At 43.2% G+C, this 22,751-nt stretch overlaps 1 protein-coding gene and 1 pseudogene across 3 annotated transcripts in view; one reads left to right on the top strand and one right to left on the bottom strand.

Moving 5' to 3' along the window:
* LOC148140861 (class I histocompatibility antigen, F10 alpha chain-like) overlaps nt 1-22,751 on the bottom strand; it is a 466,638-nt pseudogene that overhangs the window by 419,940 nt on the left and 23,947 nt on the right. The window lies entirely within an intron of this gene.
* LOC148140862 (interferon-induced very large GTPase 1-like) lies at nt 1,091-21,954 on the top strand. Of its 2 annotated transcripts, XM_087979616.1 has the most exons (3): nt 1,091-1,398; nt 2,014-2,124; nt 16,216-21,954. In XM_087979616.1, the coding sequence occupies exon 3, from the start codon at nt 16,263-16,265 to the stop codon at nt 21,231-21,233; it is 4,971 nt and encodes a 1,656-aa protein (XP_087835742.1). In that variant the 5' UTR covers nt 1,091-1,398; nt 2,014-2,124; nt 16,216-16,262; the 3' UTR covers nt 21,234-21,954. The 2 variants fall into 2 exon arrangements, with proteins under 2 accessions (XP_087835742.1, XP_087835743.1); XM_087979617.1 differs by lacking the exon at nt 2,014-2,124.

Genomic DNA, 22,751 nt, shown 5'->3' with positions numbered 1-22,751 from the left:
CAACTTTGATGGTCTTAGACAGGAACTTCCAAAAGTTGATTGAGGGAGGCTGTTTGCAGGCAAAGGGACTGGTTAGTGGGAGGCTCTCAAAAGTGAGGTAAGGAGAGTACAGGGCTAGCATGTTCCTGGGAGAGTGAAGGGTAAGGCTGGCAGGAGTAGGGAACACTGGATGACTAGAGTTATTGAGATCCTTGTCAAGAAAAGGGAGGAGGAATATGACAGTTATAAGCAACTGAGATCAACTTATTTCCTTGAGGAGTTTAGAGGGTGTCAGAGTACACTTAAGAGAGGAATCAGGATGGTTAAAAGGAGACATGAGAGGCCTTTGGCAGATAAGAGAAGAGAGAATCCAAAGGGACTCTACAAGTACATGAGGACAATATAGTAACTAGGGAGAGAATAGGACCTCTTAAAGATTAACAAGGTCGTCTATGTGTGGAGCCACAAGAGATGGGTGAGACTAGAAATGAATATTTCTCCTCAGTATTTCCCATCAAGAAAGACTTGGATGCGAGAGAACTTGGGGGATTAAACAGTGATGCCTTGAAGAGAATCCACATTACAGAAGAGGAGGTTCTTAAAATACATTAAGATAGATAACTTCCCAGGAGCTGATAAAGTGTATCTGAGGACTTTGTGGGAAGCGAGCGAGGAAATTGTGGGGCCCTTAGCAGAGATATTTGTCTCATTGACAGCCACAGGGGAAGTGCTTGACGATAAGAGTTTGGCTAATTTTGTGCCATTATTTAAGAAAAACCACAGGGAAATGCCTGGAAACTACAGATTGGTGAGCCTAACATCTGTGGCAGTAAAATGTTAGATGGAATTCTAAGAGTCAGGATCTACAGGCATTTGGAGAGGCAAGGACTTATTTGGAATAGTCAGCACGGCTTTGTGCATAAGAAATCATGTCTCACAAGTTTGATTGAGTTTTTGAACGGGTGATCAAGGAAGTAGATGAAGGACAGTGCAGTAGACCATGTTTCTCCAATGTGAAATTTGAGTAAAAACGAAACTTTCAGCATTTCCCGGAAACAGTTTCATTGTGGAGAACTGCAACTGAACAAGTGAAAGTGAAACGGTTTGAAACCCCAATGCTGACTTCTATACAAGGTCAGAATTTTATGATCTGGCGAAGAAAGTATCAGTGCCCACAGTAACTAATCCTTATCTATATCGGATTGCAGCTTTATTCCAGATATAAATACCTGTTAAGACAAGACTTTTAGCCACTGAAACAATCAGAAACTAACTTCATCTCCCACGACGGATGAGAGTCTTCGACAGTGTTTCAGCAAGTGCCGTTGTTCCTGTATCTGAGATCTTTGTGAAAACTCTGGTCCATCCAGTCCCGATAGTGACTCCCCCACAGCTGGAACACAGACAGTTTATGTACAGGTCAGTGAAATAGATTCATGTGGGAAAGAACCTGCAAGTGTGAGTTTAGCTGTTTGTATATATGAGTGTGAGGATGGTCTTCTACATTACTGTGAGACAGTGAGAGGGTGGCCGGATAGTGTGAAATACTATTTGGAGGTGTGTGAATGTAAAATATTTTGAGCATGTGTATAAGCATGTGTGATCGAGATAATCACAAGGGGCAAAAAACAGTAAAACTGGTCAATGAGACAGACTGGTCAGACTTATCTTGTATACCTCCAAGTAAAGATTAGTACATCCAGCTCATTTCCTTTGTGACTGTCTTTTTACTGATTGATTCCTTGCTTGAGTTACACTCGTTATACTGTAACATCAATTTCTGTCTTGGGGTTGTTGTACTGTGATATCAAGTACATTGGATCAATCCACTGCTCTTCACTGTCCAATGGGATTGACAGACTTCAGTCTTCTGCTTGGGCTGTGACTTTTAATGTGTTCTATATTTTTCTACTTTCACTGTTCCAAAACAGAGTATCACCTTTCTGGTGCTGTTGGATTTTATAATGTATTCCAACTCTATTGTGAAAACATTCAGAGTCAGGAAATTCTGATAGTTTTCTTTTCACATAACAGGTGCTGTCAATGCAGGAGAAGAGATCTTACTGAAACCACTGGTGTCTCCACACATTGCAGTGATTCCCCTACAACTGGAAAACAATTTCATTTCAAGGAAACCTGTAGAATGTGAGATTATCTATTCGTGTGTCTGAGTATAAGGGGGGCTGGAGTATTATTATGAGACAACAAGGTTGTGGATAGGTGTGACAATGGTTGTGTTAGCATTACAGTAATTCCATAAGTATTAAAAATGTCTGTGAATTCACCACATTTGTGTTTTTAGAAACATGTCTGACTACAAAAGATGATACTGTACTGTACTTTAGGGAGGGTGAAGGCCCTGCGGTATTATTATTTGACTATTAATCCAGAGACCCAGGTAATGTCCTTGGCACCTGCTTAGCAAACAGCAGAACATGAATTCCATTCAAATCTGGAATTAAGAGACCATAAATTCATTGTCAATTGTCAGAAAAAAAAATCTGGTTTGCTCATGTCCCTTAAGGAAGGGAATTGCCATCCTTACCTGGTCTGGTCTGGTCTGGTCTACATATGACTTCAGGCCCACAGCAATGTGGTTGACTCTTAATGCCCTCTGGGCAATGAGAGATGGGCTATAATTGCTGACCTCGCCAGCAATGCCCTCATCCCGTGAATGAATCATTTTTAAAAATTTGCATATGTGTTCAAAATGTGTTCAGAAATTAGGAAGTTGTGCTTTGGTTATAAAGCGCACTGGTGTGACCACACCTGCAGTTCTGTGTACAGTATTGGTCTTGTCATTTACGAAAGAATGGAAAGAAACTGGAAGCTGTTCAGGGAAGGTTTAAAGAGTAGTATCTGGAATGGCCAGGTCACCTGATGAGGAAAGTTTGACATGTTATGTTTGTAAATGCTGGAGTTTAGATCTGTCTGTAGCAGTGACTTGATTGAAACACACAAGATCTGGAGGGATCCTGACAGGTTGGTATGGAGAGAGTGTATCCTCTTTAGGGAGAGTCTAGAATGTGGGATCATTCCTTGGAGATAAAGTTTTTTTTATGTAGTCAGGAGTAACAAAGGCTGAGATAGGAGATTGGTTGGTCAATAGGAAGCAGAAAGCAGAAAAAAGTGGGTCTATTTTTCAATGTGGTATGGTATCACATGTGCCACAGGGGTCAGTGCTGAACCCACAATCCTTGACAATTTATGTCAAGGATTTGGATGAAGGAATTAAAGGCATGGTACCCAAGTTGCTAATGGCAGATAGATTGGCGGGAAAATGAGATGACATAAGGAGCCTACAAATGGATGTAGATGGGTTAAATGAGTGGGAAAAGATCTGGCAATGGATTATAATGTAGGAAAATGCACAGTTGTCCACTTCGGCAGAGAGAATTTTTTAAAAATGTAATCTAAATGCTGAGAGCTTGGAGAGTTCTGAGATGCAGAGAAACCTGATGTCCTGGTTTGTGAATTGGAGGTCAGTATTCAGGTCCAGCAAGTAATCAGGAAAACTAATAGAATGTTATGATTGACTGGAAGGGGAACTGAATGCCAAACTAGAGAGGATTTTTATGTATGCACAGCATTGGTGAGACTGCATCGGGTATACTGTGTACACTACTGAGCACCAGACTTATGGGAAGATATTAATGTCAATATTGGAAGCAGTTCTGAGAAGGTTTACCAGACTGAAATGAGTGATTTGGTTTGATTTGATTTACTGTTGTCACATGTACCTGGGTACAGATCATACCTTACAAAATGCATTAGAGTCATAGAACAAAGCAAAGACAGTGCTACGGCTACAAAGGAGGTACAAAAAGAGTGAGATCAACATTAAATTTAGGATTTGCGCGGTCCATTCAGAAGTCTAAAAGATGCAGGGAAGAAGCTGTTCTTGAATCTGTTGGTCCATGAATTGAAGCTTTTTTATCTTCTGCCTTTTGGAAGAGGTTGGAAGAGATGATAACCAGGATGGAAGGGGCCTTTGATTATGTTGGCTGCCTTACCAAGTCAGTAGGTATAAATGGTGTCAGTGGATGAGAGATCCACTTACATAATGGACTGGGATGTGTTCACAACTCTCTGTAGTTTCTTACAGTCCTGAGCAGAGCAGTTGCCATGCCAGGATGTAATGCATCCAGATAGAATGCTTTCCACGGTACAGCTATTAAAATTGGCAACAGTCTTTAAATTTCCTTCGCCTCCTGAGGAAGTAGAGGTGTTGTTGGCCTTTCTTGCCCAAGTGGATGGAACAGGACCAATTGTTGGTTATTGTCACTGCCAGGAACCTGACACTTTCAACCTCCTCAACACCATGGAAGCAGACAGTGGCAAGCCCTCCACTCTGCTTTTTGAAATCAATAACCAGCTCGTTCACTTTGATGACTTTAAGAAAGAGAATATTGCCATCAAGCACTTGCTCTCTTTCTTGTATTCTGTTTCATTGTTGTTTGAGATCCGAATGACAATGGTAGTTTTGTCAGCAGCGTAGTTGGAGTTAAGATGGGATTTGGTCACACAGTCATGAGTGTACAGGGAGCATACTAAGGGGTTGAGTACACAGGCCTTGCAGGACAGTGGTATTGAGGATTATTGTAGCGGAGATATTGTGATATCAAGTACATTGGATCAATCCACTGCTCTTCACTGACCAATGGGATTGACAGGCTTCAGTCTTCTGCTTGGGCTGTGACTTTTAATGTGTTCTATATTTTTCTACTTTCACTGTTCCAAATCAGAGTATCACCTTTCTGGTGCTGTTGGATTTTATAATGTATTCCAACTCTATTGTGAAAACATTCAGAGTCAGGAAATTCTGATAGTTTTCTTTTCACATAACAGGTGCTGTCAATGCAGGAGAAGAGACCTTACTGAAACCACTGGTGTCTCCACACATTGCTTTAATTCCCCTACAACTGGAAAACAATTTGCAGCTTGTGTGTCAGGGAGTCGAGGGCCCAGTTACAGAGTGGGGGTTGCTCAGACCTAGGTCTTGGAGTTTAGAAATGAGTTTGGTTGGTATTGTTGTGTTGAAGGCAGTTATGTAGTCAGTAAGTAGTCGTCTGATGAGGAAAGGCATCTGGATGAACTGACCCTTGTCTGTTCCAGAATTCGACATTGGACCTGTGCCACAGACCCACCCTGTGATGTGCTGTTCTTCATTCTGGGCTGCCTCAGAGATATCTTCCCAGTGTCTTTTGGATGGCTAATGCTGAACTCTCTCCACTGTCATGCTTTTCCCTACCTTACAGACACGCCTTGGCACAATGTTCTGCCCACAAGCAACGGATATCCCCAGTGGACGGCAATCTACCAAGGTGTTGTTCCCTCTTACATCAGGGATCTGAGTGCAGAGTGCTGCATGTGGGGTCCATGCAACCAGCAACTAAGCAAAGTTATTGGGTGCCACACCATGGGCAAATTCTGTGGCCTGGAGGAGATGTTTCATATTTATGTAGAGAGAGTCTGGTCCTTTTAGTTGGTTGAGGGGGCTGCTCTTAAAAGTGTAGTTCCCCCGATATCAGCCCCACCGTCCTGATCCATGGGCATCCGATGTGGTACCGATGGACAAGTGTACAAGTCTTCTCATGGCTTTGATCCTGAGCCTGTCTAAGATGGCCATTCGCAGCATACTGAGGAGGGGCTCAGTGTTCCTGACTGTCTGCCCCACTTTCACAGTTACATCTGAATTCAGGTGCCCCTGGAGTGGAAGCATGCAGTGTTCACTGGCACAGTGGAGGCTGCTCATGACCAATGGGATGGAGAGCATGATTAGCCTGGATCATGATATTATGATTTAGTTCATCTTTCTTTGCTTCTGTAGTACAAGTTTCCTTTTGATCTTGAGCTTTGTATTTGTTTTGATTTGATCCATTTTGAGGGCTGTTTTATTTCCCTTTGTTTTGATTTTGGATCCCTTCAAAGAGGGTTTTTTTACTTTAGCCCCACGTTGTCCCTGTCCCATCTGCAGCCTGGCAGACAAGGCATTCGGCCCCAACACCACATGTGCACTCAAGGTGATTCAGGCGTGTGGTGGGCTTCCAGATGAACTGAGCCCTGTCTGACTGGATGTCGATATTAGTTCTGCACCATGGACCCTCCCCTGCGGCAATCTGAGCCATCTCAGGGATATCCTCCTGGTGCCCCTTTCTGATAGCACAGAGGCACTATCTGTATAAGCTGATGCTGTACACTCTACCCTGTGATGTTATCAATCAGCACCTACACACCCTGGCATAATATTCTGCCCTCAGGAAGTGGAGGGCCCTCTACAAAGGGCTCCTCCCCTCTTACTTGGGGGATCAGGGGTGGAGAGTGCTGCACACGGTGGGCCCGTGTAACTGGTGAATCAGATTTACTGGGTGCCAGACCCACATGCACGTTCTGTAATCTGGAGGAGATGGTGTGGCACATTTATGTTGAGTGCAACTATTTGCATATCCTTTTTGGTTTTTTTGAAGGGGCTGCTGTTAAAACTTTGGTTGCACTTCAGCCCCACACTCCTGATCTACAGGTACCTGATGCGGGGAGGGGCTGACAAGTCTACAGACATTCCCATGCCTTTACGCCTGGGCCTGGCCAAGATTGCCATTAACAGGTGCAGACATGGTGCTGAGGAGGATCTTATCATTCCTGACCGTCTGCTTCTCTTATATCTGCACTCGGATGTCCATGGAGCGGGAGCAGATGGTGCTCAGTGGCACAGTCACAACCTTTCAAGACTTCTCGGTGCCGCACGCTCTAGAAGATATTATCAGTCTGGATAACAATATTCTGAGTTAGTTAGTTTTACGGTTGCTTCCATTTGATTTTGAGTTTATATCTGTTTTTGATTTGTGCCCCAGGAAGTGTCCTATGGTATCAACATGCAATTCCTGTCCTCTCCTATATCAGGGATCTGGGGTGGACAGTGCTGCATTGTTGATCCCGTGCAAATGGCTAATGAGTTAATTTACCAGGTGACAGACCATGGCCATAGTCTGGACCTGGAGAGGATGGTGTTTCAGATTTACATTGAGCGTGTCCATTTGCAGTCTTTTTTCAGTTTTTGAAGGGTCTCCTGTTGAAGTCTTGTTTGCATTTCAGCCTCACACTCGTGATCTTTGGGCACTTGGTGCAGGGGAGGTGTAGCAAGTCTCTGAGCCTATTCATGGCTGTGGTCCTAGCCATGATGGAGATGAACAGGTACAGGTAGCAGGCTGAAGAGGGTCTCCTTGATACTGACTGTCTATCCCTCTCTGAGGGTGACTTCCACACTCGGGTGGAGAGGAAGCATACAGTGATCACTGCTGTGGTTCTGTTCGCCGAGCTGGAAGTTTTTGTTGCAAACGTTTCATCCCCTGTCTAGGTGACATCCTCAGTGCTTGGGAGCCTCCTGTGAAGCGCTTCTGTGGTGTTTCCTCCGGCATTTATAGTGGCCTGTCCCTGCCGCTTCCGGTTGTCAGTTTCAGCTGTCCGCTGTAGTGGCTGGTATATTGGGTCCAGGTCTATGTGTTTGTTGATGGAGTTTGTGGATGAGTGCCATGCTTCTAGGAATTCCCTGGCTGTTCTTTGTTTCGCTTGCCCTATAATGGTAGTGTTGTCCCAGTCAAATTCATGTTGCTTGTCGTCTGCGTGTGTGGCTACTAGGGATAGCTGGTCGTGTCGTTTCGTGGCTAGTTGATGTTTGTGGATGCGGATCGTTAGCTGTCTTCCTGTTTGTCCTATGTAGTGTTTTGTGCAGTCCTTGCATTGGATTTTGTACACTACATTAGTTTTGCTCATGCTGGGTATCGGGTCCTTCGTTTTGGTGAGTTGTTGTCTGAGAGTGGCTGTTGGTTTGTGTGCTGTTATAAGTCCTAGTGGTCGCAGTAGTCTGGATGTCATTTCAGAGATGTTCTTGATGTATGGTAGTGTGGCTAGTCCTTTGGGTTGCGGCATGTCCTCGTTCTGTTGTCTTTCCCTTAGGCATCTGTTGATGAAATTGCGAGGATATCCGTTTTTTGCGAATACCTTGTATAGGTGTTCCTCTTCCTCTTTTTGCAGTTCTGGTGTACTGTAGTGTGTTGTGGCCCTTTTGAATAGTGTCTTGATGCAACTTCGTTTGTGTGTGTTGGGGTGGTTGCTTTCATAGTTCAGGACTTGGTCTGTGTGTGTGGCTTTCCTGTGTACCTTAGTGGTGAATTCTCCGTTTGGTGTTCTCTGTACCATCACGTCTAGGAATGGGAGTTGGTTGTCCTTTTCTTCCTCTCCAGTGAATCGGATTCCTGTGAGTGTGGCGTTGATGATCTGGTGTGTATTCTCTATTTCCGTGTTTTTAATGATTACAAAGGTGTCATCAAAATACCTGACCCAGAGTTTGGGTTGAATTTGTGGTAAGACTGTTTGTTCTAACCTTTGCATTACTGCTTCTGCTCTGAGTCCAGAGATCGGTGAGCCCATGGGTGTTCCTTTGATTTGTTCGTATATCTGGTTGTTGAATGTGAAGTGTGTTATGAGGCACAAGTCCAGTAGTTTAAGTATGCCGTCTTTGTTGATGGGTTCAACGTCCTGTTGTCTGTTATGTCTGTTCAGCAGGTTGGCTATTGTTTCTCTGGCTAGGGCTTTGTCAATAGACGTGAACAGTGCCGTTACGTTGAATGAGACCATGGTTTCTTCCTTGTCTACGTGTATATTTCTGATGATGTCCAAGAATTCCTGTGTTGATTGTATAGAGTGTCTGGATCCGCTGATCAAGTGTTTCAGTTTCTGCTGTAGTTCTTTAGCCAGTTTGTGTGATGGTGTCCCTGGTAGTGATACTATGGGTCTGAGTGGGATGTCTGGTTTGTGCACTTTAGGTCCATCGAATCTGGGGGTGTTGTTGCTTTCAGGTTTCATTCTTTGTAGGTCAGCTCTGGTTATCTGTCCGTTTTTTTGTAGGTTCCTCAGTGTGTTGTTTATCCTATTGGTGAGCTGTGGGGTGGGGTCAAACTCCCTCTTTTGGTAGGTGTTGGTATCTGCAAGTAGTTGTTGTGCTTTTTGGATGTACTCTGCTTTGTCCAGGATGACCGTCAATCTGCCTTTGTCTGCTGGTAGTATGATTATGTTCTTATCGTTTCTTAGTGATTTTAGTGCTTCCCTCTCCTTGGTGTTGAGGTTATGTGTTTGTCTTTTCCTTGTTATCAGGGGTACGATACTTTGCCTCACTGTTTGTTGTGTCTCTTCTGTCAGTACATTGTTCCTGAGTGTGCATTCTAGTGCTGCTAGGAAGTCTGCTGTCTTGGCGTCCCTGTGGTTGTAGTTGAGTCCCTTGGCCAGTATTGTTCTTTCCGTGTCTGTGAGCTGTCTGTGGGAGAGGTTTTTAACCCAGGTGTGTGTTGTGGTGTCCTCTTTGTTGTGTGTTAGTTTGGCCACTTTTTCTTTTAGTGCCGTTTTTTTGCGGTGTGTAGTCCTGTTCTGTCCTATGGTGACAGCCTGTTCTATGGTCCGGGTCCATTCCTGATTCGTGGTTTTTGAAATTAACGACTTTTGGCGCGCAATTTCATGTCTGTATCTGTGAAGTATGTTGTGAGCGTCTGTAATCATTACCTGGATCACCCTGAGTCCTTTCTGTCTGGCTGTGTCTCTGGCTTGTGGGTTGTTGACTGGTGGTCTGTATCTGACACTTGGTGGAAGGATTCGATTCTTTCGGCATTCATGCAGGAACCGGAGTTGTTCGTTTGTGGCGCTTAGGCGGTTAGCGCAGGATTCCCATTTCCTGGCTTGTCGTAGCGTCTCTCGCCCGTAGGTGTTCAAAGTTTGTGAGAACATTTGTAGCTCGGGTGCTCGTTGCTGTGGTTTTGTTCGCCAAGCTGGAAGTTTTTGTTGCAAACGTTTCGTCCCCTGTCTAGGTGACATCCTCAGTGCTTGGGAGCCTCCTGTGAAGCGCTTCTGTGGTGTTTCCTCCGGCATTTATAGTGGCCTGTCCCTGCCGCTTCCGGTTGTTTCAGCTGTCCGCTGTAGTGGCCGGTATATTGGGTCCAGGTCGATGTGTTTGTTGATGGAGTTTGTGGATGAGTGCCATGCTTCTAGGAATTCCCTGGCTGTTCTTTGTTTCGCTTGCCCTATAATGGTAGTGTTGTCCCAGTCAAATTCATGTTGCTTGTCGTCTGCGTGTGTGGCTACTAGGGATAGCTGGTCGTGTCGTTTCGTGGCTAGTTGATGTTCGTGGATGCGGATCGTTAGCTGTCTTCCTGTTTGTCCTATATAGTGTGATCCTATACAGTGATCAGTGGAGTCTTTCGTGACTGATGGGTGTCGCTGGAGCTGGACAATGATGGTTTAGCCTGGACAATGATGGTTTAGCCTGGACAATGATGGTTTAGCCTGGACAATGATAGTTTAGCCTGGACAATGATGGTTTAGCCTGGACAATGATAGTTTAGCCTGGACAATGATGGTTTAGCCTGGACAATGATAGTTTAGCCTGGACAATGATGGTTTAGCCTGGACAATGATGGTTTAGCCTGGACAATGATAGTTTAGCCTGGACAATGGTTTAGCCTGGACAATGATGGTTTAGCCTGGACAATGATGGTTTAGCCTGGACAATGATAGTTTAGCCTGGACAATGATGGTTTAGCCTGGACAATGATGGTTTAGCCTGGACAATGATAGTTTAGCCTGGACAATGATGGTTTAGCCTGGACAATGATAGTTTAGCCTGGACAATGATAGTTTAGCCTGGACAATGATAGTTTAGCCTGGACAATGATAGTTTAGCCTGGACAATGATGGTTTAGCCTGGACAATGATAGTTTAGCCTGGACAATGATGGTTTAGCCTGGACAATGATGGTTTAGCCTGGACAATGATAGTTTAGCCTGGACAATGATAGTTTAGCCTGGACAATGATGGTTTAGCCTGGACAATGATAGTTTAGCCTGGACAATGATGGTTTAGCCTGGACAATGATAGTTTAGCCTGGACAATGATGGTTTAGCCTGGACAATGATAGTTTAGCCTGAACAATGATGGTTTAGCCTGGACAATGATAGTTTAGCCTGGACAATGATGGTTTAGCCTGGACAATGATGGTTTAGCCTGAACAATGATGGTTTAGCCTGGACAATGATAGTTTAGCCTGGACAATGATGGTTTAGCCTGGACAATGATAGTTTAGCCTGGACAATGATGGTTTAGCCTGGACAATGATAGTTTAGCCTGGACAATGATGGTTTAGCCTGGACAATGATGGTTTAGCCTGGACAATGATAGTTTAGCCTGGACAATGATGGTTTAGCCTGGACAATGATAGTTTAGCCTGGACAATGATAGTTTAGCCTGGACAATGATGGTTTAGCCTGGACAATGATAGTTTAGCCTGGACAATGATGGTTTAGCCTGGACAATGATGGTTTAGCCTGGACAATGATAGTTTAGCCTGGACAATGATGGTTTAGCCTGGACAATGATAGTTTAGCCTGGACAATGATAGTTTAGCCTGGACAATGATGGTTTAGCCTGGACAATGATGGTTTAGCCTGGACAATGATGGTTTAGCCTGGACAATGATGGTTTAGCCTGGACAATGATAGTTTAGCCTGGACAATGATGGTTTAGCCTGGACAATGATAGTTTAGCCTGGACAATGATGGTTTAGCCTGGACAATGATAGTTTAGCCTGGACAATGATAGTTTGGCCTGGACAATGATGGTTTAGCCTGGACAATGATGGTTTAGCCTGGACAATGATAGTTTAGCCTGGACAATGATGGTTTAGCCTGGACAATGATGGTTTAGCCTGGACAATGATAGTTTAGCCTGGACAATGATGGTTTAGCCTGGACAATGATGGTTTAGCCTGGACAATGATAGTTTAGCCTGAACAATGATAGTTTAGCCTGGACAATGATGGTTTAGCCTGGACAATGATGGTTTAGCCTGAACAATGATGGTTTAGCCTGAACAATGATGGTTTAGCCTGGACAATGATAGTTTAGCCTGGACAATGATGGTTTAGCCTGGACAATGATGGTTTAGCCTGGACAATGATAGTTTAGCCTGGACAATGATGGTTTAGCCTGGACAATGATAGTTTAGCCTGGACAATGATGGTTTAGCCTGGACAATGATGGTTTAGCCTGGACAATGATGGTTTAGCCTGAACAATGATGGTTTAGCCTGGACAATGATAGTTTAGCCTGGACAATGATGGTTTAGCCTGGACAATGATGGTTTAGCCTGGACAATGATAGTTTAGCCTGGACAATGATGGTTTAGCCTGGACAATGATGGTTTAGCCTGGACAATGATGGTTTAGCCTGGACAATGATAGTTTAGCCTGGACAATGATAGTTTAGCCTGGATAATGATGGTTTAGCCTGGACAATGATAGTTTAGCCTGGACAATGATGGTTTAGCCTGGATAATGATGGTTTAGCCTGGACAATGATGGTTTAGCCTGGACAATGATGGTTTAGCCTGGATAATGATGGTTTAGCCTGGATAATGATGGTTTAGCCTGGATAATGATGGTTTAGCCTGGACAATGATAGTTTAGCCTGGATAATGATGGTTTAGCCTGGACAATGATAGTTTAGCCTGGACAATGATGGTTTAGCCTGGATAATGATGGTTTAGCCTGGATAATGATGGTTTAGCCTGGACAATGATGGTTTAGCCTGGACAATGATAGTTTAGCCTGGATAATGATGGTTTAGCCTGGACAATGATGGTTTAGCCTGGACAATGATGGTTTAGCCTGGACAATGATATTTTGATTCCGTAACTTTTTTGTATTTCAATAGCATAGGTATTCATTTTGCCTTTAGAGTTTGTGCTTGTTTTTGATTTTCTGCCCTAGGAAGAGGTCTGTTTTATTTCCCTTTGTTTCAGTTTTGGACTCTTTGTAAGGCCAAGGAATCTTTATCTATTCCCTTTGATAATGGATGCCAATTTCTTGTGATTCATGTACCAGGACTCCTTTGTTCTATCAGTTTCTTGAGTCTTTCTCCATTTAAATAATATTTAGCTCCTCCATTTATAATTATAGAATCATAGAATCCCTACAGTGTGGAAACAGGTCCTTCAGCCCATCAAGTCCACACTGACCCTCCAAAGAGTAACCCACCCAGACCCATTCCCGAACCCTATTATCCTCCAATTACCCCTGACTAATGGACCTAATATACTTATCCCCGAAAACTATGGGCAATTTAGCATGGTCAGTTCACCGAACCTGCACATCTTTGGATTATAGAAGGAAACCAGAGCACCCGGAGGAAACCCACGCAGACACGGGGAGAATGTGCAAACTCCACACGGACACTCGTCCGAGACTGGAAACAAACCCCGCTGTGAGGCAGCAGTGCTCACCACTGAGCCACCAGGCTGCCCATTTTTTAAAAAATGTTTTTTTAAAAAACTGTGATCACAGTTTTTTAAAAAATGTCTTTGCCCTTCACCAAAGCAATGAAGCAAGAGAGGAACACAATATAATAAAAACCCACAAGAACACCAGTTTGCAAAGTAATGCAAAGCCAAGAGATGTTCAAAGGAAGGGGGAGGGGAACCACAGCACAACGGTCACATTTCCCTTTCCACATTTATATACTTTGTCAAGGTTGACACAAACTCTGAAACATGTCATAACTATAGCAAATAAACTTCAGAAATAAAACAGACCTCTTCCTAGGGCAGAAAAATCAAAATTCAGAAATTCAATTCACTGTTTTAAAACCCAAGTTGTTTGCAAACACAGCCCATGTGAAAACACTACATTTCCTTACCATAATGATAAAAAGTTTACATTATTTCCTGAATGATTACAACCACTTCTAATTTTGCCTGTGGGGGACACAGTGTGAAATATCCATTCTAACTAACAAAAATATCTGCAATTTATTTCATCTTCCTTTTCTCCAGCCAATGTGCATAATCTCACATTTTCCCACACATATTCCATCTGCCACGTTTTTGCCCACTCACTTAACCTGAATATATCCTCTGTGGACTTTTTGTGTCATCCTCACTACTTACCCTCCCATCAATGCTCATGAAACTCACAAACTTGACAATAGTATATTCACTTCCCCATCCAAGTGCTGAATATATTGTAAATAATTGTGGCCCCTGCACCAATTCCAGTTGCATGCTGAGTTACACATTGCCAACATGAAAATGTTGAATTTATTCCAATGCTCTGCCTTCTATTAATTAGTCAATACTCTATCTATACTAAGAAATTATCTCCAACATCACGGGCTTTTATCAAATGGCCTAATATGAGGCACCTTCATCAAATTTGGAATTTCAAAGACCAAATATATTACATGCTGGTTCCTCTTTACATATTCTGCTTGTTACTTCAAGAATTTTAAAAAATTTGTCCATCATGATGTCATCATGGATGTCTTGTTGGGATTATACAGGATGTTAGGGAGGCTTCTTCTCGAGTACCTGTACCTCTACCAATGTCAGCTACTGCATTCGTTGCACCCGGTATGGTCTCCTGTCCATCGGGGAAACAGGACGCCTTCTTGCGGATCTTTTCAGAGAACATCTTTATGTCACCTGCACCCACCAACCCAACCACCTCGTTGCTGAACACTTCAACTCCCCCTCCCACTCCGATAAGGACATGCAAGTCCTGGGCCTCCTCCACTGCCAAACCATTCCCACACAATGCCTGGAGGAGGAACCCCTCATATTCTGCCTTGGGACCCTGCAACCACACCATCAATAATGTGAATTTCAACAACTTCCTCATTTCCCCTCCCCCCACATTATCCCATTCCCAAGCCTCCAAGTCGGCACCATGCTCCGGATCCGTCCATCACTCCCTCCTTTGACCTATCTCCTTCTCCCTCACCTTCATCCACCTATCACTTTCCCAGGTACCTTCCCACCAACCCCACCCCTTCCCATGTATCTCTCAGCCCTGATCCAGAAGCCACATTCCTGATGAAGGGCTTTTGCCCAAAACATCGATTTTCCTCCTCCTCGGATGCTGCCTGACCCAGCTTTTCCAGCACCACAATCTTAACTTCTTCTGGAGTACTGTCCAGTGCTGGTTGCCCTGTTGTAGGAAGGGTATTATTAAGCTGGAGAGATTTCAGAAGTGACTTACCAAGACTTTACCAGGAATGGAGTGTCTGAGCATATGGAGATGCTGGATAGGCTGGGACCTTTTCACCGGAGTGTAGGGGGTTGAAGGGTGACCTTGTAGAGGTTTATAAAAGCATGAGGGGTATAGATAAGGGGAATGATAGGAGTTCTTTCTCTAGGGTGGCAGAGGTGGGTGCAGGTATTTGAGATTGAATGGCATATTTTGAAGTGACAGGAGAAAGATTTCAAAAAGACATGAGGAATAACTGAGGGCAGTTCCTGAAAGACCCATTTTGGAGTTTTGCTGATAATACATCATCTGCAGATCCCAAATTGGAGCCAAGTTTGTGACTGATTGCAGCAGCTCACAGAGTGGGACTGGCAGCAGTTAACAAAGCAATTCAGTGTCATGTAAAGTAAAACCACTTTCTGCATGTACATCAGGAAGGTAAGATCAATGGGACCAAGGTTTCTTGCTGTCCAGGTACACTGATATCGAAGAAGCGATATGTAGAAAACAGGAGAGCAATTATTTTCTTCTTGATACAAAGAAAATAATATTGCTGAAAAAACACATTTTGTCAAAGATTTTTGTCTTACAAACATGAAGATACTTTGCATGTGAACAAATTCAAAGGGAAAACCAACATTTCTCCAACATTAAAGAAGGGTCATGATTGGCCAACAAGTGGAATCTGTACTGAAAATAACAAATGCTGGCGATCACAGTGGGTTAAGCAGCATCCATGGAGAGACAGCAAGCTCATGTTTCAAGTCTAGATGACTCTTGGCTGTGTTGAACCCAATAATGATGATCGACAGTTAACCGCCAGGCTTTGTTAAATTTTAAATCAAGCAGGTTAACACCGATTGGTCTTTGAGTTGGTATTCATGATTGCCTCACCTTCCTTGAATCCTCGTGAATGCAGGACTTTGTTCAGTAATTTTCAAGTTCTGTACAAGAAATGACTATAGAAAACAATATGAAAACAATAGGCAGAGTGACACCAAGGGAATTTGTGAATGAGAGTGAATTCATGAGCTGGGGGCTTAGGCCAGAGTTGGCGGATGCAGAGTGTAAGGTGATAGGATAACAAAGCCGTATAGTTCTGTTTTTTTACAGCACTGTTTGAATTACTGGCTGAATAATGTTGATCAAATAATTTAATATGATATCTTTCTTAGTTTCAGCACAGCCAGAGCCTGATCTCTCTCTGCACCATCAGGAAGCCATGAATACTGAGGTGGAACAGATGATAACTGAATCTAACTCACAGTTCACAACAAAGCCTGTTCTGGGAGAATCAGAACACAGCACAGGGTCACATAACTCAGTGGAAGGAAACAAAACCACAACTGACCAAGAACAGAATTCAGTCCAAAGAGATAATTCAGTTTCTGAAAACAATTATTCTGATATTAGTTATGGAAAATTTAATACAGGAAACAATATTCCCAAACTCCTCATGGAATTAGCGTATCAAAGTAAGAAGCTGTTCCTGAGTGACATTCTCAGCGTAAATGCAGAAACACTTCAAAATCAATCACCTGATTCACCTCAGGAAATACCAGGATATTTTCTCCGGAATTTAATGATGGTTCATTCCAGGGCAAGAAATTTTAATTATGAACTAACTAAGACACAAAATCAGTCAGAATCAGAAAACTTGGATTTTCTATCTCAGGATGAACACAGTGAAGGTTTATACCATCCCCTGGATATCATTGTGTCTATTTTCCTGTGTGCTGACCCATTCGTGCAGCAGGAGCTGATGGTAAAGATGTCCCTGTGCCAGTTTGCATTGCCACTGTTACTGCCTGCTGGCAACAAGGGCTACACCTTCCTACTGTGGGCCCTGCGCTCCATTGTGAAGAAGTGGTGCCCACTCTCACTCCGAGACAGTGCAGGCTTTAAGGAAACAAATATGGTGACTGCCGACATTCCCATCTTTTCCTTCATTCGACTCGGTTCCTGCTCCATCTCCAAATCAATGATTCTAAATGAAGTCCTCAGCCCCTCCCAGCAACATCACAACTTCTTCATCCATCACAATATGGAGGGCGGTGATATCCCTCGCAGGATTTCTGATGGTCTTGTCGAGTTGTGCTGGTACCTGCCCAGTGGGAGTGAGGAATTGGATCTTTTCCCAGAGCCAATGACCATATTAAACCTTCGAGGTGACGGTCACGAGTTCCACACACAGGTTCAGTTTCTGACAACCATCTCTTCAGCTGTTTTTATTTGGATTGATAATGTTGACAGCGGCTCAAGCAAGACCCTGAAGTCCCTCGCCCAGTCTCCAGTGAGTAAATACATAGTGCTCACTGGGAGCAGTGTGAGCAGTGAGACTAAAGGGCACTTAAAGGAATTCATTACATCCTCAGTGTTTAAAAAGGAACAAATATTCTTTCAAGGAAAAAGAAACAATGCAGAGTTTACTAAGACACTGCGATCCACATTGAAAAAGGCCTTGGAAATAACCCATCAAAATAATATTCGGGACCCCAGCCATTTGGAGACACTGGCAGTAACTGCAAGAGAGATGGGAATTTCAATAGATGAGGATGACGAGCTGTGTTCACAGGGTAAAGAAAAATCTGGTAACATTTATAACCCTATTAAAGGAGAGACCATTAGCCAATACAAATCAAAAAACATGTCTTTTCAGGGTTTCACTTGGCAACAAGTTTCCAAAATAGAAAAAGAACAATGTCGCCTAAAACAGGGAAAGGAGAGTTCACCACAAAAATATTGGAATGACCTTGAGGAAGAGAAGAGGAAACTCCTAAAGCAGCAGCGAGAGAAAGGTATATCGGCTGATATGAAAGGTTTTATCACAGCCCTGACAGACAGGGATGAGAGGACATATTTCCTGCAGTGGATGAAATTCCAGTTGGATTCCAGATCGAGAGACACTCTCTCTGTTTTACGTGAACAGTATAAAGCTTTGTATGAGAAATCTCAGGGACAGTCAACGGAGCAGAAAGACCCTACAATCAACAAACAGTTACAGGAATTAGACCGACAGATAACTGCCAGCTCCCTTGGACTTGAACACTTCATGCGAGAAATCGGACTGATCTATGAAACACTGATAAAGCAGGAGAACCGTAATGAGGAAGAGAGAGACACAGTGCAAATATTACCCCACTTTGCTGCTGAGCTGATGTTGGACGGGTTCCCTCTGGAGCTCATCGATGGAGATGTTTCCAACATCCCTTTACAATGGGTCGCTGATGTACTGAAGGCAGTTGAAGCCAGGATTGGCAGAGAGACCCATGTGTTTGTGCTGACGGTGCTGGGTGTGCAGAGCACAGGCAAGTCCACACTTCTCAACACCATGTTTGGTTTGCAGTTTGCTGTGAGCAGTGGGCGCTGTACCCGTGGGGCCTTCATGCAGCTCATTAAGATTACAGGAGATCTACAGATGGAGCTGGGCTGTGGGTACATCATGGTGATCGACACTGAGGGGCTGAAAGCACCAGAACTGTCAGACATTGACGGCAGCTATGAACATGACAATGAGCTTGCCACCCTGGTGATCGGGTTAAGTGATGTCACCTTGATAAATATGGCCATGGAGAACTCCACCGAGATGAAGGACGTGCTGCAGATAGTGGTCCACGCATTTATACGAATGAGAGAAGTGGGGAAAAGGCCAGTTTGTTACTTTGTTCACCAGAATGTGAGTGACGTGGCTGCTCATGATCAGAATATCAGAGGCTGCAAACATCTGCTGGAACAGCTGGATGTGATGACACGGGCAGCAGCTAAAATGGAAAACCGAGATGGACAGTTCAGCAAATTCTCCGATGTGTTAGAGTATGATCCGATGGAGAATAACTGGAATATCCCAGGCCTGTGGCATGGGAATCCACCCATGGCAGCTGTTAATAGCAGCTACAGCCACAAGGTGTTTGAGCTGAAGAAAAGGCTTTTTCAGAATCTGAAAGAGAAGAGAAATAAAGGGAGACTGTCGACCATCTCTGAGTTTATTGAGTGGACTAAATCCCTGTGGAATGCAGTGAAATATGAGAATTTCATCTTCAGTTTCCGGAACAGTCTGGTAGCCGAAGCTTATAAAGAACTCTCTGTCACATACACCGATCTGGAGTGGGAACTGAGGAAAGAGATACATTCCTTCCTGCAAAAGGCACAGAACAGAATCTTTAATACAAAACAGGATCCAGAAAGGGAAGCTCAAAGTTTGAAAAGTGAACAGATTGCATTGCTCAATGATCAGAAAGGAAAAGCTCTCCGAAAATTAGAGGAATATTATTCCACTGACAATAACTCAAACCTTGTCGAAAAATACAGGGAGGATTTTGTCGGAAGCATCAATTCTCTGATCATTGAACGTGGGATGTACATGGACAGAAAGTGGAATGAAGCAGTGCAAAGGAAGAGAGCTTTGCAGAAGGTGAATGAGATTAAGGAACAATATCAGAGTCAGATTGAAGAACAGGTCAATAACCTCCTACAGCAGTGCAGACAGGAAAACAGGGAAATGGATGAAACACAACTGGAGAGAGCGTTTGAGAAAATGTGGCAAGAGACAATTTCAATGTTTAACTATTCACCACCACCAAAAGCCAATATAATGAAGGACATGGAACAAAGTCTACAGCAGAACATGCCTGCGAATACCAAACTCCTCAATGAGCAACTTAGCAAGAAAACCCTGTGTCAACTGAGTGATGTAAAACTCCAAGTAAATGGCAGCCATATTCAGCAATGTGGTTGGAAATGTGTTGATAAACTGAAGTCTTTTTTTATTGGTAAGAATGACATACCAAGTGCCCAGGAGCTGTGTGCTCAGTGGGTGAGGGAGTGTAAACAGTTTGTGAATCAGACAGTGAACCAGGAACAGGATTATGATTCTAATCATTGCAGAGAACTCCTGAGAGTCATTGATGGGAAAATCCAGACACACCAGGATCAGAGATTCACTTTTACTCAACAATTCAGTGTGGATTTTAAACTTCATATCTGTGGATTTGCCATCAAAAAATATGAAGAAGTGCAGGAAAACTTCCTGAAGAAACACAATCCTGTGGAGCAGTTACAAAAGGAGAAAGCAGCTTACTGCCAAAGTTTTAAGGATACCTACCAGGAGAAGGATCAAACCAAACGGAGAGCAGAACTGTTCTGTGAAAATTGCCTGATTCCAGCCATAATCCAAGCTGTGGAGAATAAACTGGGATCGAATATTGCTCATCACATGAGGTACAACTGCAAGGGAGGGAAATTCTTGTACCGGAAAAACTTCCAAGTGGCTCTGATGCTTCACTTGAGGGAGAGAGATACGTTTGAAGAATATTACCGATATATAAAACACACCATGTCATTCGAAAAAGATTGGCTGAAAGAACAAGTTGTCCTTTATTGTACAGCCACAGATGATGAACATGTTCCTCTGCTGTGCTCTCACGCACTCTATATTCTGTCTGGGATTATCACCCGGGTGAGGGAAACTCTGACATATATCACACCTCCAAATAATGAGCAATCAGTGATTGGGATCATTCAGACATTTAGGGCAAAACTGGGGGATGAGATACAGATTCCACAAGAGACACTGGGACCTGTTACTTTTCAGTCTGAAAAGATTAACGCCCAGAACTTCAAACAAGAAATTGAAAGCTTTATCAGTACAAATGATTTGAACGAAAGGGTTAAAGATTGGGGGAAGGATATTGCTGGGAAAATCTCTGCACTCCCCACAGATCCATCCAGTGAATTGTATACAATGTTATGTGGCTGTGGGGAGCGGTGTCCCTTCTGTGGGGTCCTGTGTGATTGTACAAGCAGGGAGCACTCACAGCACAGCACTGAATATCACCGGAGTAAAGGGCTGAATGGAGAAAGATATGTCACTACTGAGATATTGGTGTCAGAGAATTGTACAACATGTGTTGGGAGTGATGGCAGTTTCATGAATGAAGATACCGGCGGGAAATGGTTTCCTACCAAGAACTACAGGCAACTCAATGACCGGTACAAACGCTGGAATATTCCATTTGACACCAGCATTGAAACGTCAGCCTTTTGGAAATGGGTTTTCTACAAATATAACACTGAATTTGCTGATAAATACTCAGCAAAACCAGCAGACAGCATTTCTAGTTGGAATATATCTTGGGAACAAGTTGAAAAAGACATTGAAGATAAATACAAATTAACAATTAGTGAGTTAAAATAGCTTGCTAACTTCAAACACAGACCCTGAGACGCCCCTTTTCCTCTTCGCCCCCATCCATACCATCCCACCTACTCTCGGAAGCTGTCTGCCCCTTCCTCTTCGCTCCCCCCTGGTATGATACTCATCTCCAGAAATCTGCCAGCCCCACTTCCCACCTTCAGTCCAAAGTGCTTTATTGGTATCTCTTCAGCTCACACCCAGTCCTACCGGAAGGTCATGGAGTGGCAGAGACAGCAGCTCTGAGAAATTTCCAGCCGATTTACCAGGTTTGAAGGAGTTTCTAAAGGTGCAACTGATGGTTAACAGGTGGAAAAAGTAACCCGTTCCCACATGTAAATAATTGACCAGAAAATTAAATTTGGGGTAATTGTTTCTTCACCTTTAAGTAATTTCTATAATGCCTACAAACCAGAGTGAGACAGGCACCTGATTGGGTCTCCTGCTTTATTGCCAGGCAGCAAGTTGAAACTCCTCTTCTTAATGTCACTAAAAGGATCTCATCTGAAAAGGGAAGCTGCCTTTTTGTTCTTCCAGTTATCTGTCATGAATTCACCTGATATTCTATTTTGAACTGTCTCTTTGAAAGTCAAATAAGACTGACATTGCTGAATCATTGTAATTGATGTCACAACGATATGGATTATTCAGAATAAAGTGGTAATTGTAACAGGTTTCTAATTCTGTAAAGCAGAAATAATAAACATGTTATTAACAAACACGATTATTCCTTTAGGTTTTGGTGTTTTATTATTATCGATACTTTCCTTAAATAATTAAATAACAGATGACAAATTTGTTGTTGTTTACGTCAATTATTGGAGAAAATATGATTCCTGGCAATATTATCCCAATAGAATATTAAAATTTTCATCCAAACAATACCAACTAAGATGGTATTCGGAAATTCTTCGCTGGTGATAGTTTGAAATTGTATCCAAACAATCTGTATTCTGCTCTACAGTTTTGAATGTAATTGAATTTTCTATAAAGATATTCCTCGATTCAACTTTTTTCATGAAATATAAACTTTAATCAGCTATCACCTCCTTGTCAATAAACAAATGATTTAATCCAGCTTAGTGTTGCCTTTAATAACAAATAAATGGTTGGACAAACCTGTGTAGAAAATAACTGAGTGGAGGATAGATTTCTATATATTATCTGTTAAGTGCTTGACCTGTTTTAATGAAATATTTTCCTCATATCCCCTAATGATATCTCCTCATCCAATGTTTTTAAAGCTAAGTTGGATAATCTTTTGAACAGTAAAGGAGTTAAGGGATATAGTGAGAGGGTGGGTAAGTGGAGCTGAGGCCATGGAAAGATCAGCCATGATCTTATTGAAGGGTGGAGCAGGCTCAAAGGGCCAGATGGCCGACTCCTGCTCCTAGACAAAAGTGAGGACTGCAGATGCTGGAGATCAGAGTTGAGAGTGTGGTGCTGGAAAAGCGCAGCAGGTCAGGCAGCATCCAAGGAGCAGGAAAACCGAAATTTCAGGCAAAAGCCCTTCATCAGGAA

The sequence above is a fragment of the Chiloscyllium plagiosum genome, unplaced genomic scaffold (assembly GCF_037043375.1).
Source record: "Chiloscyllium plagiosum isolate Xiang-an unplaced genomic scaffold, Cpla_swu_hap1 HiC_scaffold_35, whole genome shotgun sequence".
In the NCBI taxonomy this organism is placed as follows: Eukaryota; Metazoa; Chordata; class Chondrichthyes; order Orectolobiformes; family Hemiscylliidae; genus Chiloscyllium; species Chiloscyllium plagiosum.
The sequence above is the reverse complement of the archived record's forward strand: the minus strand, read 5'-3'. Positions and strand labels throughout refer to the sequence as shown.